The 11,850-nt window shown below is 44.1% G+C and overlaps 1 protein-coding gene across 1 annotated transcript in view; it reads left to right on the top strand.

The window, feature by feature from the left end:
• Positions 1 to 1,796: 1,796 nt before the first annotated feature.
• Positions 1,797 to 11,850, top strand: part of LOC310770791 (uncharacterized protein) — a gene marked incomplete at its 5' end in the record, with an annotated part of 29,758 nt that continues 19,704 nt past the window's right edge. Inside the window, 6 exons of the mRNA XM_083663496.1 lie at positions 1,797 to 1,870; positions 2,021 to 2,150; positions 5,113 to 5,223; positions 6,059 to 6,113; positions 7,516 to 7,626; positions 8,070 to 8,104. Coding sequence (XP_083519622.1) covers positions 1,797 to 1,870; positions 2,021 to 2,150; positions 5,113 to 5,223; positions 6,059 to 6,113; positions 7,516 to 7,626; positions 8,070 to 8,101 — 513 coding nt within the window. The 3' untranslated portion in view covers positions 8,102 to 8,104. The remainder of the gene's footprint in view (positions 1,871 to 2,020; positions 2,151 to 5,112; positions 5,224 to 6,058; positions 6,114 to 7,515; positions 7,627 to 8,069; positions 8,105 to 11,850) is intronic.

The raw sequence follows: 11,850 nt of genomic DNA, 5'->3' as shown, positions 1-11,850 counted from the left end.
TGGAATGAGACAAAAACGCGAGACGAGCTGGGTGGGGCAGCGCTGATACCAGCGGTGGAAATGGGCCAAAAGGGTGCAGTGACCAGTCTGCAGTGCAGTGGATATTTGTTGCAGTGGATATTTGTTGCAGTGGATTTTGTGTCAAGTGAGTGGCGGTGGCTGACGCTGTCTTGGTCCCCTAAAGAAAACCGGAGGACCAAAGCGGGAGGACAGGACTAGCGGACTCTGATTCCAGCAGTGGACTTGGGGCTGGGCCGCGACAACATTTTAATATTCTTGTAGTAATAAACATTGTTATTCCTTTTTACCTTGGTGGTCAACTTTAACTCTGCTCACTCCTGATTTTTAAAGAACCTGTGCAGCTTTTTTATTTGAGTCCTAGGCTCTACCAAACAACCTAGGTGGCGTTGTCGGACAACACTTTTGTTGGTTGGACACCCTTGAACAGTTGTAACTCATTCACCGCCAAAGACGTCTTTGACGTGTTATCAGAAATAGCCCTCCCCGCCAATGACGTGTTTGACGTGTTTTTGTTTTTATTAGTACAGCGCGTAGTTCAAAGACTTCCCCAGCCTGTGACATGTTATCAGGTCCAAACAAAGACAAGCCGACAACACGTTATCAAACGCATACCGCAGCTGTTGTTTTGAAATGGAAGAGGAGGAGAAAACGGAGAAACGCTGCCTGTTGCATAGAGGAGAAACGCCATTGAAACACCCCTCGGCGCGCTGCGCTGGTCGCCTCTGCTGCAGGGCGAACCTGGATTGAGTTCTTCGCGGAAGTCAAACCAACATGATCGATCCGGTTCCAGCGCCTTGTCCCAAAGCCAAGCCGACCCCGTTCCTGTGTCGCAGCATTCGTCCCAGCCCGAAGGAGAGGAGGAAAACGATGCAGTGCAGAGGAGGCTAGACGCTGATCTCAGAGCAGTTTGGTGTTCTCCCCTCCTATGCTAATTTGCGGGGCGATCAGTAGTATTCCCTGGGAAGAGGTGCGATCCAGCAGCAGCTGTGGACAGAACTCTCTGTGTGTGTGTGTGTGTGTGTGTGTGTGTGTGTGTACTGTATTGTTGAATCTAAAAAAAGCACTTCATATATATTTTTTGTCATTTGTGTCATAACGAATAATATTTACATGTCTGATGTCAATACAGTTCAAAATAAAAGAATTGAGAGCGAGTTCTGCCTGAGATTGTGTATTTTACACAAATGGCCTTTTCTCCTATTTGTCTTCTCAAGAGAGACCTTTTTGGTGAAAACAGGGTGTATATAAATGGCTATAAGTAGAGTACAGAACATGCTAAAAGCTCACTTTTTTTTCCCTGGTGAACCCAGAGACGTACATCTTCATTTTGAGGTATTGCAAATCACTTTGATGCTAATAGATAATTTACTGTGGGTCTTGAAAGATGACCAACAATTATGAAAATCTTTGGCCTGTGCTAAATATTGGCAGTCCTAAACTGGCCATGAATGAGTTAATGTAAAGTGAGCCACGTTACATACATTTTTTTATTTGTTTTGTGTGTTTCAGTGTGTGTGGCACAGGCTCGACAGACGGTCAAGGTGACTGTGGACGACGGAGGGGACGACTGGGAGACCGACCCTGACTTTGAGGTGGCTGTGAAACTATTAGGAAGACACCATCACTCCTCCCTTCATAAACCCGTCACTCTTCCTCCCCCTCTCCCGTCACTCTTCCTCCCCCTCTCCATCTAATCCTCACATGTCTCTATTCGTTCTTCATGCGTCCACCATCTCTGATCATTCTGTCCTGTTTTTTTGGTTTCGTTTTCTAGAATGACGTGTCGGAGAAAGAGCAGCGCTGGGGGGGCGAAGACGGTGGCTGGCTCAGGCCATCAGGAGCACATAAAGTGAGCAACTATGAGACTAGTGTTTTTTTTTTTTTAGATATCGATTTTCACTACAATAAGCAGGGATTTTCTTCTTTATTTCATAATGGGATCTGTAATGTGAAAAGCCCCCAAAGGTGTCATCTTAACGCTGTCCCTCCTCCTGCTCAGTATCCACCAGCTGCGTGAGAACGTGTCGACTGAGCACACCTCCCAGAAGCAGAAGGAGATGGACGACGTGCCCAAGGCCTCGCATGGCTACGGGGGCAAGTTTGGAGTGGAGCAGGGCCGCATGGACAAGGTGAGCGAGACCCTGGAGCCTTTTACAGCTGTTGTGCTCAGTTCAACTGGATCAGGCCGTTTGTATATATATATTATTTTGTAACTTTCAAAGAGTTGTTTCTGTCTTCATGTGCTGGTGGGAAAGTCTGGCCTAACGGACTTCCAAGTTGGCTGCGAAACAGCATTGTTCATGCGCAGTTTTGTCCGAACATCAGACCTGGACCTCCTGTAGTTTAACAAGCTAATCTGACACATTTAATTCAAACAAATGAAGGTTTCTGTTGACTGAAATTGAGGTTTTTTGGCTTGTTGAGAAGGTTAAAGGTCACCGTCGTCGTGTCATAACTTGGAAACTCACCAGTAAAACTATGATTAGTTTCATCCTCTGAGTTTATGTGAAATTTCTATGTGGGAAATGTGTTAATCCGATAGAACACGAATGCACAATATGTCAGATTAATTTATTACACCGTGCCTGCTGGAGTGGTGATAGAGTGAGTTGCCATAAATAATAGGAAGTGTAGGAATTATTAAATTAATTTAGGAGAGGAGTGAAGAGTGCAGTAGTCATGTGTCAACTCCATGTTGACGCATGGTCAGCAAGAGGTGCCTGCTGAAGAAAGCCGTTATGACCATCCAGCCTCAGCTGCACCACAGCAGCATTTTATCATCATAATTATGATTCATGTCCACCAGGGAGTTGTTTCATCGTAGCTCTCGGTTAAGGTTATCGACAGTATCGATAAGTATTGATACTGATACATTTAAATGGATACAATACTCATTTGCAACAGTATCGATACCAGCAGTGCTTTCTCCGATTGAGAAATCTAAAATACTACAGATTTTTCCCTCCCTGTCATTGGTGGCTATCTGTTGCTTCAACAAGCTCAAAGTGTTCTGATAGGCTGATGACTAGAGCAGGGCTAATCTGCTGTAAGTGCAAAAGGTTTTATCGTATTGAAGTTAGACATTTTATTATCGTGACAACCCTACTTTGTGTCATTATCACCATCGGTTCGGTTCAGTTTAGGGGTATGTGAGTGATAGCTGTGTGGTCAGACGTTTTATCTCTGGTTTCAGTGATGTTGTTCAGGCTATGCTCCGCTGTTACAGGATCTGTGGTGTGTGTATGATCAGTCCCTACAACAACGATTGATCTAATGTTACAAATCATTCTGCTCTTTATTACATTTAAAATCCCCTGCCTCAGTCTGTGCTCTGAGCTGTTCTAATCTATCCATTACTCTGGAGCTACAGAAGCATAGCTGCTGGTCTGTGATCGAATACCACCAGAACTTTCTCTCCTGTATGTATGTATATGTATGTGTGTGTGTATATATATATATATATATATATATATATATATATATATATATATATATATATATATATATATAAAATGAATACATGTTTTGCTGTAGCTGAAGCTAAATTTGATGTCTGCTAGATACATCCCTGCTGGTTTGCAATACAAAGAAGAGTACCTGTATTTCAAAGACAGACAGCCCTGTTTGAAGATGAGCTCTGTTTGAAAATGTGAAAATGCACATTTTCACAAATGTTGTTCTAAATGATCCCAGAAAGTCTTTTCAACCTGTGCTGCACTTTCTGTAATGTGCTTATCAGTGTGAACAGGGCGAATCAGTAGTGGGTATTTCACACTTGATAATCTTTCCTTCCTCTCTCCCTCTCCCTCTCCCTCGCTTTCTCTCCCTCTCCCTCTCGCTCTCCTTTGCTTTCTCCCTCTCCCTCTCTCTCTCCCTTGCTCTGCCTCTCTCTCCCTCTCGCTCTCCCTTGCTTTCTCTCCCTCTCCCTCTCTCTCTCCCTTGCTTTCTCTCTCCCTCTCCCTCTCTCTCTCCCTTGCTCTGCCTCTCTCTCGCTCTCCCTTGCTTTCTCTCTCCCTCTCTTTCTCCCTCTCTCCCTCTCTCTCCCCCCACCCCCTCTCTCTCTCTTGTGCGGTCAGCGCAGCATGAATGTGATGACCAAACACTGTTTACAGTCAGCACTCCAAACCGCTGGCTGGGTTTCTAGTAGAAGTGCTACCTCCATGTCTTTTTCTGTCCCTCCCTCTTATCTCAGCCCCTTGTCTCTGTCTGTGTCCCTGGTCTGTGTGTGTCCCTTGTCTCTGTCTTTGTCCCTTGTGTCTGTCTGTGTCCCTTGTCTCTGTGTGTGTCCCTTGTCTCTGTGTGTCCCTTGTCTCTGTGTGTCCCTTGTGTCTGTCTGTGTCCCTTGTCTCTGTCTGTGTCCCTTGTGTCTGTCTGTGTCCCTTGTGTCTGTCTGTGTCCCTTGTGTCTGTCTGTGTCCCTTGTGTCTGTGTGTGTCCCTTGTGTCTGTGTGTGTGTCCCTTGTGTCTGTGTGTGTGTCCCTTGTGTCTGTGTGTGTCCCTTGTCTCTGTCTGTGTCCCTTGTGTCTGTCTGTGTCCCTTGTCTCTGTGTGTGTCCCTTGTCTCTGTGTGTGTCCCTTGTGTCTGTCTGTGTCCCTTGTGTCTGTCTGTGTCCCTTGTGTCTGTCTGTGTCCCTTGTCTCTGTCTGTGTCCCTTGTGTCTGTCTGTGTCCCTTGTGTCTGTCTGTGTCCCTTGTCTCTGTCTGTGTCCCTTGTGTCTGTGTGTGTCCCTTGTGTCTGTGTGTGTCCCTTGTGTCTGTGTGTGTGTCCCTTGTCTCTGTGTGTGTGTCCATTGTGTCTGTCTGTGTCCCTTGTGTCTGTCTGTGTCCCTTGTGTCTGTCTGTGTCCCTTGTGTCTGTCTGTGTCCCTTGTGTCTGTCTGTGTCCCTTGTGTCTGTCTGTGTCCCTTGTGTCTGTCTGTGTCCCTTGTCTCTGTGTGTGTGTCCCTTGTCTCTGTATGTGTGTCCCTTGTCTCTGTGTGTGTCCCTTGTGTCTGTCTGTGTCCCTTGTCTCTGTGTGTGTCTCTGTCCCTTGTCTCTGTGTGTGTGTGTCCCTTGTCTGTGTGTGTGTCCCTTGTCTCTGTGTGTGTGTCCACAGTCTGCGGTGGGCCACGACTACCAGAGCAAGCTGTCCAAGCACTGCTCCCAGACAGACACGTCCAAGGGCTTCGGGGGGAAGTTTGGCGTGCAGGCTGACCGCGTCGACCAGGTATTCCCTCCCCGACCCTGCCGTTTGTGACTGGACCACTCTGTTCAGACACATTTAAACACCTAAATGGATTAAATTAGATAGATACTTTATTGATCCCCTTGGGGAAATTCGTGTTTTTTTTGATACCATAGATAATCATAGAATTAATCTCTTATGATTTCAAATGGCATTATTTTTTATGATTTGGCTGTGTACAACAATCTAAAATGTCAGTTCTCTCGACACAACACTGGGATGAGACTTTCTCCCAAAACTGAATCTGAACAAAAACTATGCGAGAACTTTCTTTCTTATTTCTTGTCATAAAAGTAGTGTTTGAACTCTAGCCCCGCCCCCAATTATTTAATTCATTGTATGCTTGCAGAGCAGCCCCACTTAAACTGTAATGCATCTTGTAAATCAACAGTCCTAAAGAAGAATCAATCACAAAACATTCTGAAAAAATAAAATCAATACATAATAAATAAAAAATACTGATGCTGTTTAAAACAGCGCAATAACTCCTGCTCTTAAATGCACAACTGTTGTGCACCACTACGGTTCACACTCATCTGAAAGTAGAACTGGTTCTGCATTGGATTAATTAAGAAAAATGTGCAGATGGTGTATTTCAAAATGACATTGAAAATCTGATTGTCGGGTGGGACAGGAATGACAAAATTGAAATTTTCCATATTTTTGTTCTGTTGAGAGATTAAAAATTTGAACTAAGATAGTTCTAAGTCACGCACGCATGCACACACACACACACACACACACACACACACACACACACAGAGGGATGAGGCGTTGTAATAATCATTGTTTTGCCTCTGCCTTTCTCTCATGCCAGTCTGCTGTAGGGTTTGAGTACGCTGGGAAGACAGAGAAACACGCTTCGCAGAAAGGTGATGTCGCAATGTGCTTTCTTTCCACTCCTCTGTTTCAAGTAAATAGCCTGGTTGTCTTTTCCACGTACAGTTCCAACAGTTTGTTTGAAAAAGGTCGGTGACCGAAACGTCACAGAATAAATTCTTATTTGCAAGTTTGGACGGTGTGCGGGACTCCCTTTTTACACATACAGTTCGACAGTAATGTGCACCCTACTCAGGAAAAGGAAATTAAAATATATATATTTTTTAATTCACTGACTGAAGGCATCCTTCTGTACATTCCAAAATTCACCATCAAGTTTCACTATTTTGCCACTTGGATTTTGAGAGTGGAAAATTTGTAGTAGAGAAACTTGCCAGACAGACATAGGCCCTGTTTACGCGGCAACGCTCCCTGCATAAAACGACAAACTTTTTTTTAGCGTTAGTGCCTTCCTTTTACACAGGAACGGCGTTCTTGGGGCCTAAAAACGCAAACAAGTGAAAACAGGTCCCAGAGTGGAATTCTTTGATCTCTGTTCTGCCTGGTGGCTACTGTAGAGCCAGAAAAGGCTAGCTGTTTTTTTGCCGTTTGCTTTTTGGTGTATTATAATGTATATGGATGGGAAGAAGGGTGCTCTCAGTGCTGTGGGAGTCCACTCCAGTCCCTTAGCTCTCAGTGCTCATTAGCTGCTTGCCTGCTTCCCATGACGACATATATTGTCACCATCCTTGTGTTGCACAGGAGAGCAGAAGACTTGCCCAATTCCAATTCTGTTCTTAATCCATTGATACCTGATGCAGCATTTGTGTGTGTATCCCTTTAAGACCGTGAACTGCGTCACGCAGTTCACGGTCTTAAAGGGATACACACACAAATGAGGGATATACACGCAAATGCTGCATCAATGGGTTAAAGGAACACTGCGGTGATTTTCAACCAGCTTTTTATCATTACAACATCAGTAGTTTATCAGAAAACTGTTAACAGTTTTGCAGTCGTTCATTTAGTTTGACAGTTGATTTAAGTAAAGTTGTGGAGCGGTTATGTCATTTGTGCATGAATGACATCACTGGTTTTCTGATAAACTATTGATGTAATGATACAAAGCTGGTTGAAAATTGCTGCAGTGTTCCTTTAAATAACTATTTAACAGTGGTACAGATGCCTTTTCTTTTCTGCACCACCAGCAGGACATTGTAGTTTTTAATGTGTAGTTTTTCCAAATTGATGCACTGATTAATCCTGAAAAGGAACTGAATTAAACAACTACATTGAGTGAATTGATTCTGATTTTTAGCTCTTTGCCCAAGTGTTTGTCCCTCCCCTTGGGTTTGTGTTGACGGGCGCTTTGGAATTGGGCTGCTTCTTGATCATTGCTGCTCTGCTGCGGCTTGTCCTTGAACTTTGACCCTTGCCCCCTGCTTTGCTGTGTAGACTACTCCACTGGGTTTGGGGGGCGATACGGCGTACAGGCAGATCGCGTGGACCAGAGCGCACTGGGCTTTGATTACCAAGGCAAAACCGAGAAACACCAATCCCAGAAAGGTTTGTCCAGTGTCCCTGTCCAGTGTCCCTGCCATGAGGCCACTCCCACTAACACGAGAGACACGGAGAAAGCCTGGCAGATGGACATGCACACACACATGCACACACACACGCACACACACCAACTTTGTCCCGACTCGGTGAGCGCACCTCTTTGCAAGACCAGACGTGTCAAATTATTTGGCAGTCCTCCCTCTTCCTTCATTCTTCAGCCTGTGCTGTTCGTCTGCTTTATAGTGGCTTTATTTTAAATTTAGCTCGATCAGCTGTCTGTGACGTGTTTTTTTTCTCTGTGTGCCAGTAATGAAATCTCATTCTAATTATAGCATTTTCTGAGAATGTAGTACAGTGCCTCTGCTTCAGAGGACCTGAATTATTTCGGGGGCATTCCATTCCGAAATGTGGTTTCCTACAATGTGTCCTTGCTTCCTTTCCTTTCCCAGGTGATTGGCTTGGAGATGCCAGCGCCCTCTAGTCGGTGGGTAAGACACGACACAAACTGTGATAACTCATTTTTGTTTTCTTCCTTTTTTAAAACATCCTTTGGTAAGACTCGAGGGGGAATTAACCTCCGATGTGTTTGTCACTCATCTGTCTTCCAACTTACTTTATTGCGAATAAAAAATGGGAGAGATTACTTCTTAAGGGTGTTTTGTGCAGCCGATTCGATTTTATGGACACCTGAACTTGGACCCTAAGGGAAATCTTAACCTAAGGTGATACATTATATTATATGAGCTATGAACGTGAACACAACACTGTTTATTGCATGTTTTTGTAGATAGTGTACATTGTGTAGATTACAATTATTATGCTCTCGAAATCGCTGTCCGTTCTCCAGAGCTATTCAGTTGGTTCATGAAATCGCTGGGCTGCGTGCCCTCCAGTGTTGCTCCTGGCCAATCCCGGCGCCACAGGGCGTGGTTATTGCTTATCCTATGTGGGGTTAGAAATCACGCCTAGATGACATTGCCCCCATAGTAACGCGTAGCATCCCATCTGTAAACTCCTCGCCCTGGATAACAGATGAGATCCGCAGCCTCAGGCGCAAATGCCGCAAAACTGAGCGGCTGTGGAAATCCACAAACCTCCAGGTCCATCGCTTTTATTTGAAGGAGCTGTTAACTGATCTTAATGACTCGGTAAAGAATGCAAGGGCTTCTTATTTTGCAACCCTAGTCACAGCTAGTAGGCGTAACCCTAGGGTACTCTTTCAAACTATTCATAATATTGTTAGCTCACCTCTCCCCTCACCCCCGGTTTTTTCCAATCAGGACTGGAAAATACAATTGTGAACAAAGTCTCTGATGTGAGGGCCAGTATCACCACCTCAACCTCCCCCACCCCCCTTCCCACCTGGTCTCTTTTAGCAACTTCACCTGTGTCACCCTGCAAAACCTCACCAAGTTAGTCAGCTGGATGAAATCCTCCTCCAGCCCTTCAGATCCCTTACCAACTTCCCTGCTCAAGGAAGTCTCCGGCTCTGTTGGCCCTAGCATGGTTTCCATCATCAACACCTCACTGCAGTCTGGCTGTGTTCCATCCTCCTTTAAGCAGGCTGTTGTCAAACCCCTCCTCAAAAAACCCAATCTGGATCCGTCCCTCCCCAAAAACTACAGGCCCATTTCTAAACTGCCTTTTATTTCTAAAGTGCTTGAGAAAGTTGTCACTAATCAACTGACCTCTTTCGTGACAAATAATGACATTTTGGACAAATTCCAATCTGGTTTTGGTCAGAAGCACTCTGCAGAGACAGCCCTGCTCCGAGTCTCAAACGACATCATGATGGCTTCAGATGCTGATGAATGTTCAGTCCTGGTACTATTAGACTTAAGTGCAGCCTTTGACACTGTAGACCACTGCATCATAAAGTAGCAAAATGCGAGCACACTCGGAGAGTGAAGAAAGAGGTCCGGTGCACGGCACGGGTACAAATTAAACAAGAAAAAGCCAGCACTCAAAAAAGTCCTTTTGAATATTTAATTTACCTCAGTCAGGATAGAACAGCACATACATGTTTCGGCCTGACGGCCTTCTTCAGTGTGGTGCAGTACAAGGCGGAGATGACGTTTATAAAGCATCACACCGGAAACAGCATCATTCATGTAAGATTACAATACACAATTAAATAAACCGGGTAAATGCACTCAAAACAGACGGGGAGAAGCTAGATAAAGATCAGTCAATATCAAACCTCATTGATAAATAGAAAACAAGGAACTATATTACAAACCTAATTGCAACACAGAGCAGTGGTGTTCGAGATACAACGTGGTGATAAATACACCAAGGTCAGGCAACACACCAAGATCACACAATTCAAGCTATCAAATAAACGATAGTGTAAAAGTTAAAATTAAAGAAAAAAGCAAAAAGCAAAATTACAGAAAGCAACCCAATAACAATTCCTCATTCATACCTCTAGGGTGTTCTGTCTGTAAGGTGTGTATCCAATAAGCCTCTCTTTGTAAAAGAGTACGATCCCTGTCACCCCCTCTCTTAAGAGGAACGACTACCTCTATACCTAGAAATCTAAGGGAACATATATCATGACCAGCAGCATTAAAGTGCCTCGCTACAGCGGATTTGATGTCCTTGTTTCTGATATTGCTTTTGTGTTCCGTTATCCGGGTCTTGAGTTCTCTGGTCGTTTTTCCTATATAACATAGGCCACAAGGGCACTTCAGTAGGTACACTACATATTTAGTTTTACAGGAAATTCTATTTTTAATCAAATATTTCTTCCCCGAATGGGGATGACAGAAGGAATCGCCTTTGACCATGGCGTTACAATTGATGCAATTGGAACAGGGAAAATTACCATTCGGTACATGTGATAAAAAATGTGTCGGGCGTACAAAAGAATCGGCCCTCATCAATCGGTCCCTGATATTATTAGCACGTTTCAAGGCAAACAAAGGAGGCTTACTAAAGATATGTCCCACTTGTGGGTCATTTCGAAGAATGTGCCAGTGTTTCAAAATACATTTTTTAATGTCCTGAGAAGCAGGTGAAAACGTGGTGGCACACACAATGTTAAAATCACGGTCTGTGGAGGTTCTAGAGAGCAGCAAATCCTCTCTCTTTAACCCTCTCACCCTCTGGAGGCTGTTCTGTAGGTCCCTTTGGGTAAAGCCCTTTGCTCTGAACCTGTTACATAGATCCTGAGCCTGCTGTTCAAACATAGCATCTGTATTACAAATCCTCCTGACTCTGATTAATTGACTGTATGGCAAACCCTTTTTGAGAGTGGGGGGGTGATAGCTTGAAAAGTCCAAAAAGCTATTTCTGTCAGTCTCTTTTCTATACACTCGTGTCATAAGGTGTTCAGATTTAGTGACCACCACATCCAGAAATGAGACTGACTCACGACTATGTTCTAGTGAGAATTTGATGGATGGTAGCCTGGAATCAATATAAAGTTTAAATTCTTCTAACTGAGAGAGTGTGCCTTGAAAAATGAAAAAGATGTCATCAATATACCTGAACCAGCATTCTAACAGTGTCTTGAAAGGGTTATTTTGGTAAACAAAATCCTCTTCAAATTTACCCATGAATAAATTGGCGTAATTAGGGGAACAGGGACTCCCCATGGACACCCCCTGACATTGCAGGTAATAAGAGTTTTCAAATCTGAAATAATTGCAGTCAAGGACCAGTCTGGACAATTCTACCAGAAAGTCAGTAGGAGGTGTGAGATTCTCTCTTTTGTTCAAAAAACAAGACAGTGCCTGTAAACCCTCGACATGGGGAACATTGGTGTATAGGCTGTTGACATCCATCGTACAGAGAATTATTTGATCATCGGTAAGCTGTACTGTACTCAGTTTATTCAAAAAATCAGTTGTATCCTTCAAAAAGGATGGAAGCAAGGACACCATTGATTTGATGTGTCGGTCCAGGTACTGTGAGACAGGTTCAGTAAGGGACTGTGTCCCTGCCACAATGGGGCGGCCGGGGACTGGCTGGATACAGCTTTTATGGATCTTGGGCAGTGTATAGAACAAAGGGCGTACAGGGTGTTTCTGTAGCATAAATTTGAACTCATTCTCAGAAATAAATAATTTTGACAAAGCTGTTTTAAGAAAGAGCTCTACTTCTTGATAGAGTCTTAGCGTGGGGTCACTCGCTAAAGGAGTGTAAAACTCACTGTTACCCAGCTGTCTCAGGATTTCTGTTCTATATGCTTCCAAGTCTTGTATGACAATAGCACCACCCTTATCT

This window comes from Poromitra crassiceps (genome assembly GCF_964638095.1).
Source record: "Poromitra crassiceps genome assembly, contig: HAP1_SCAFFOLD_229, whole genome shotgun sequence".
In the NCBI taxonomy this organism is placed as follows: Eukaryota; Metazoa; Chordata; class Actinopteri; order Beryciformes; family Melamphaidae; genus Poromitra; species Poromitra crassiceps.
This window is presented reverse-complemented; position numbering and strand designations above follow the sequence as displayed.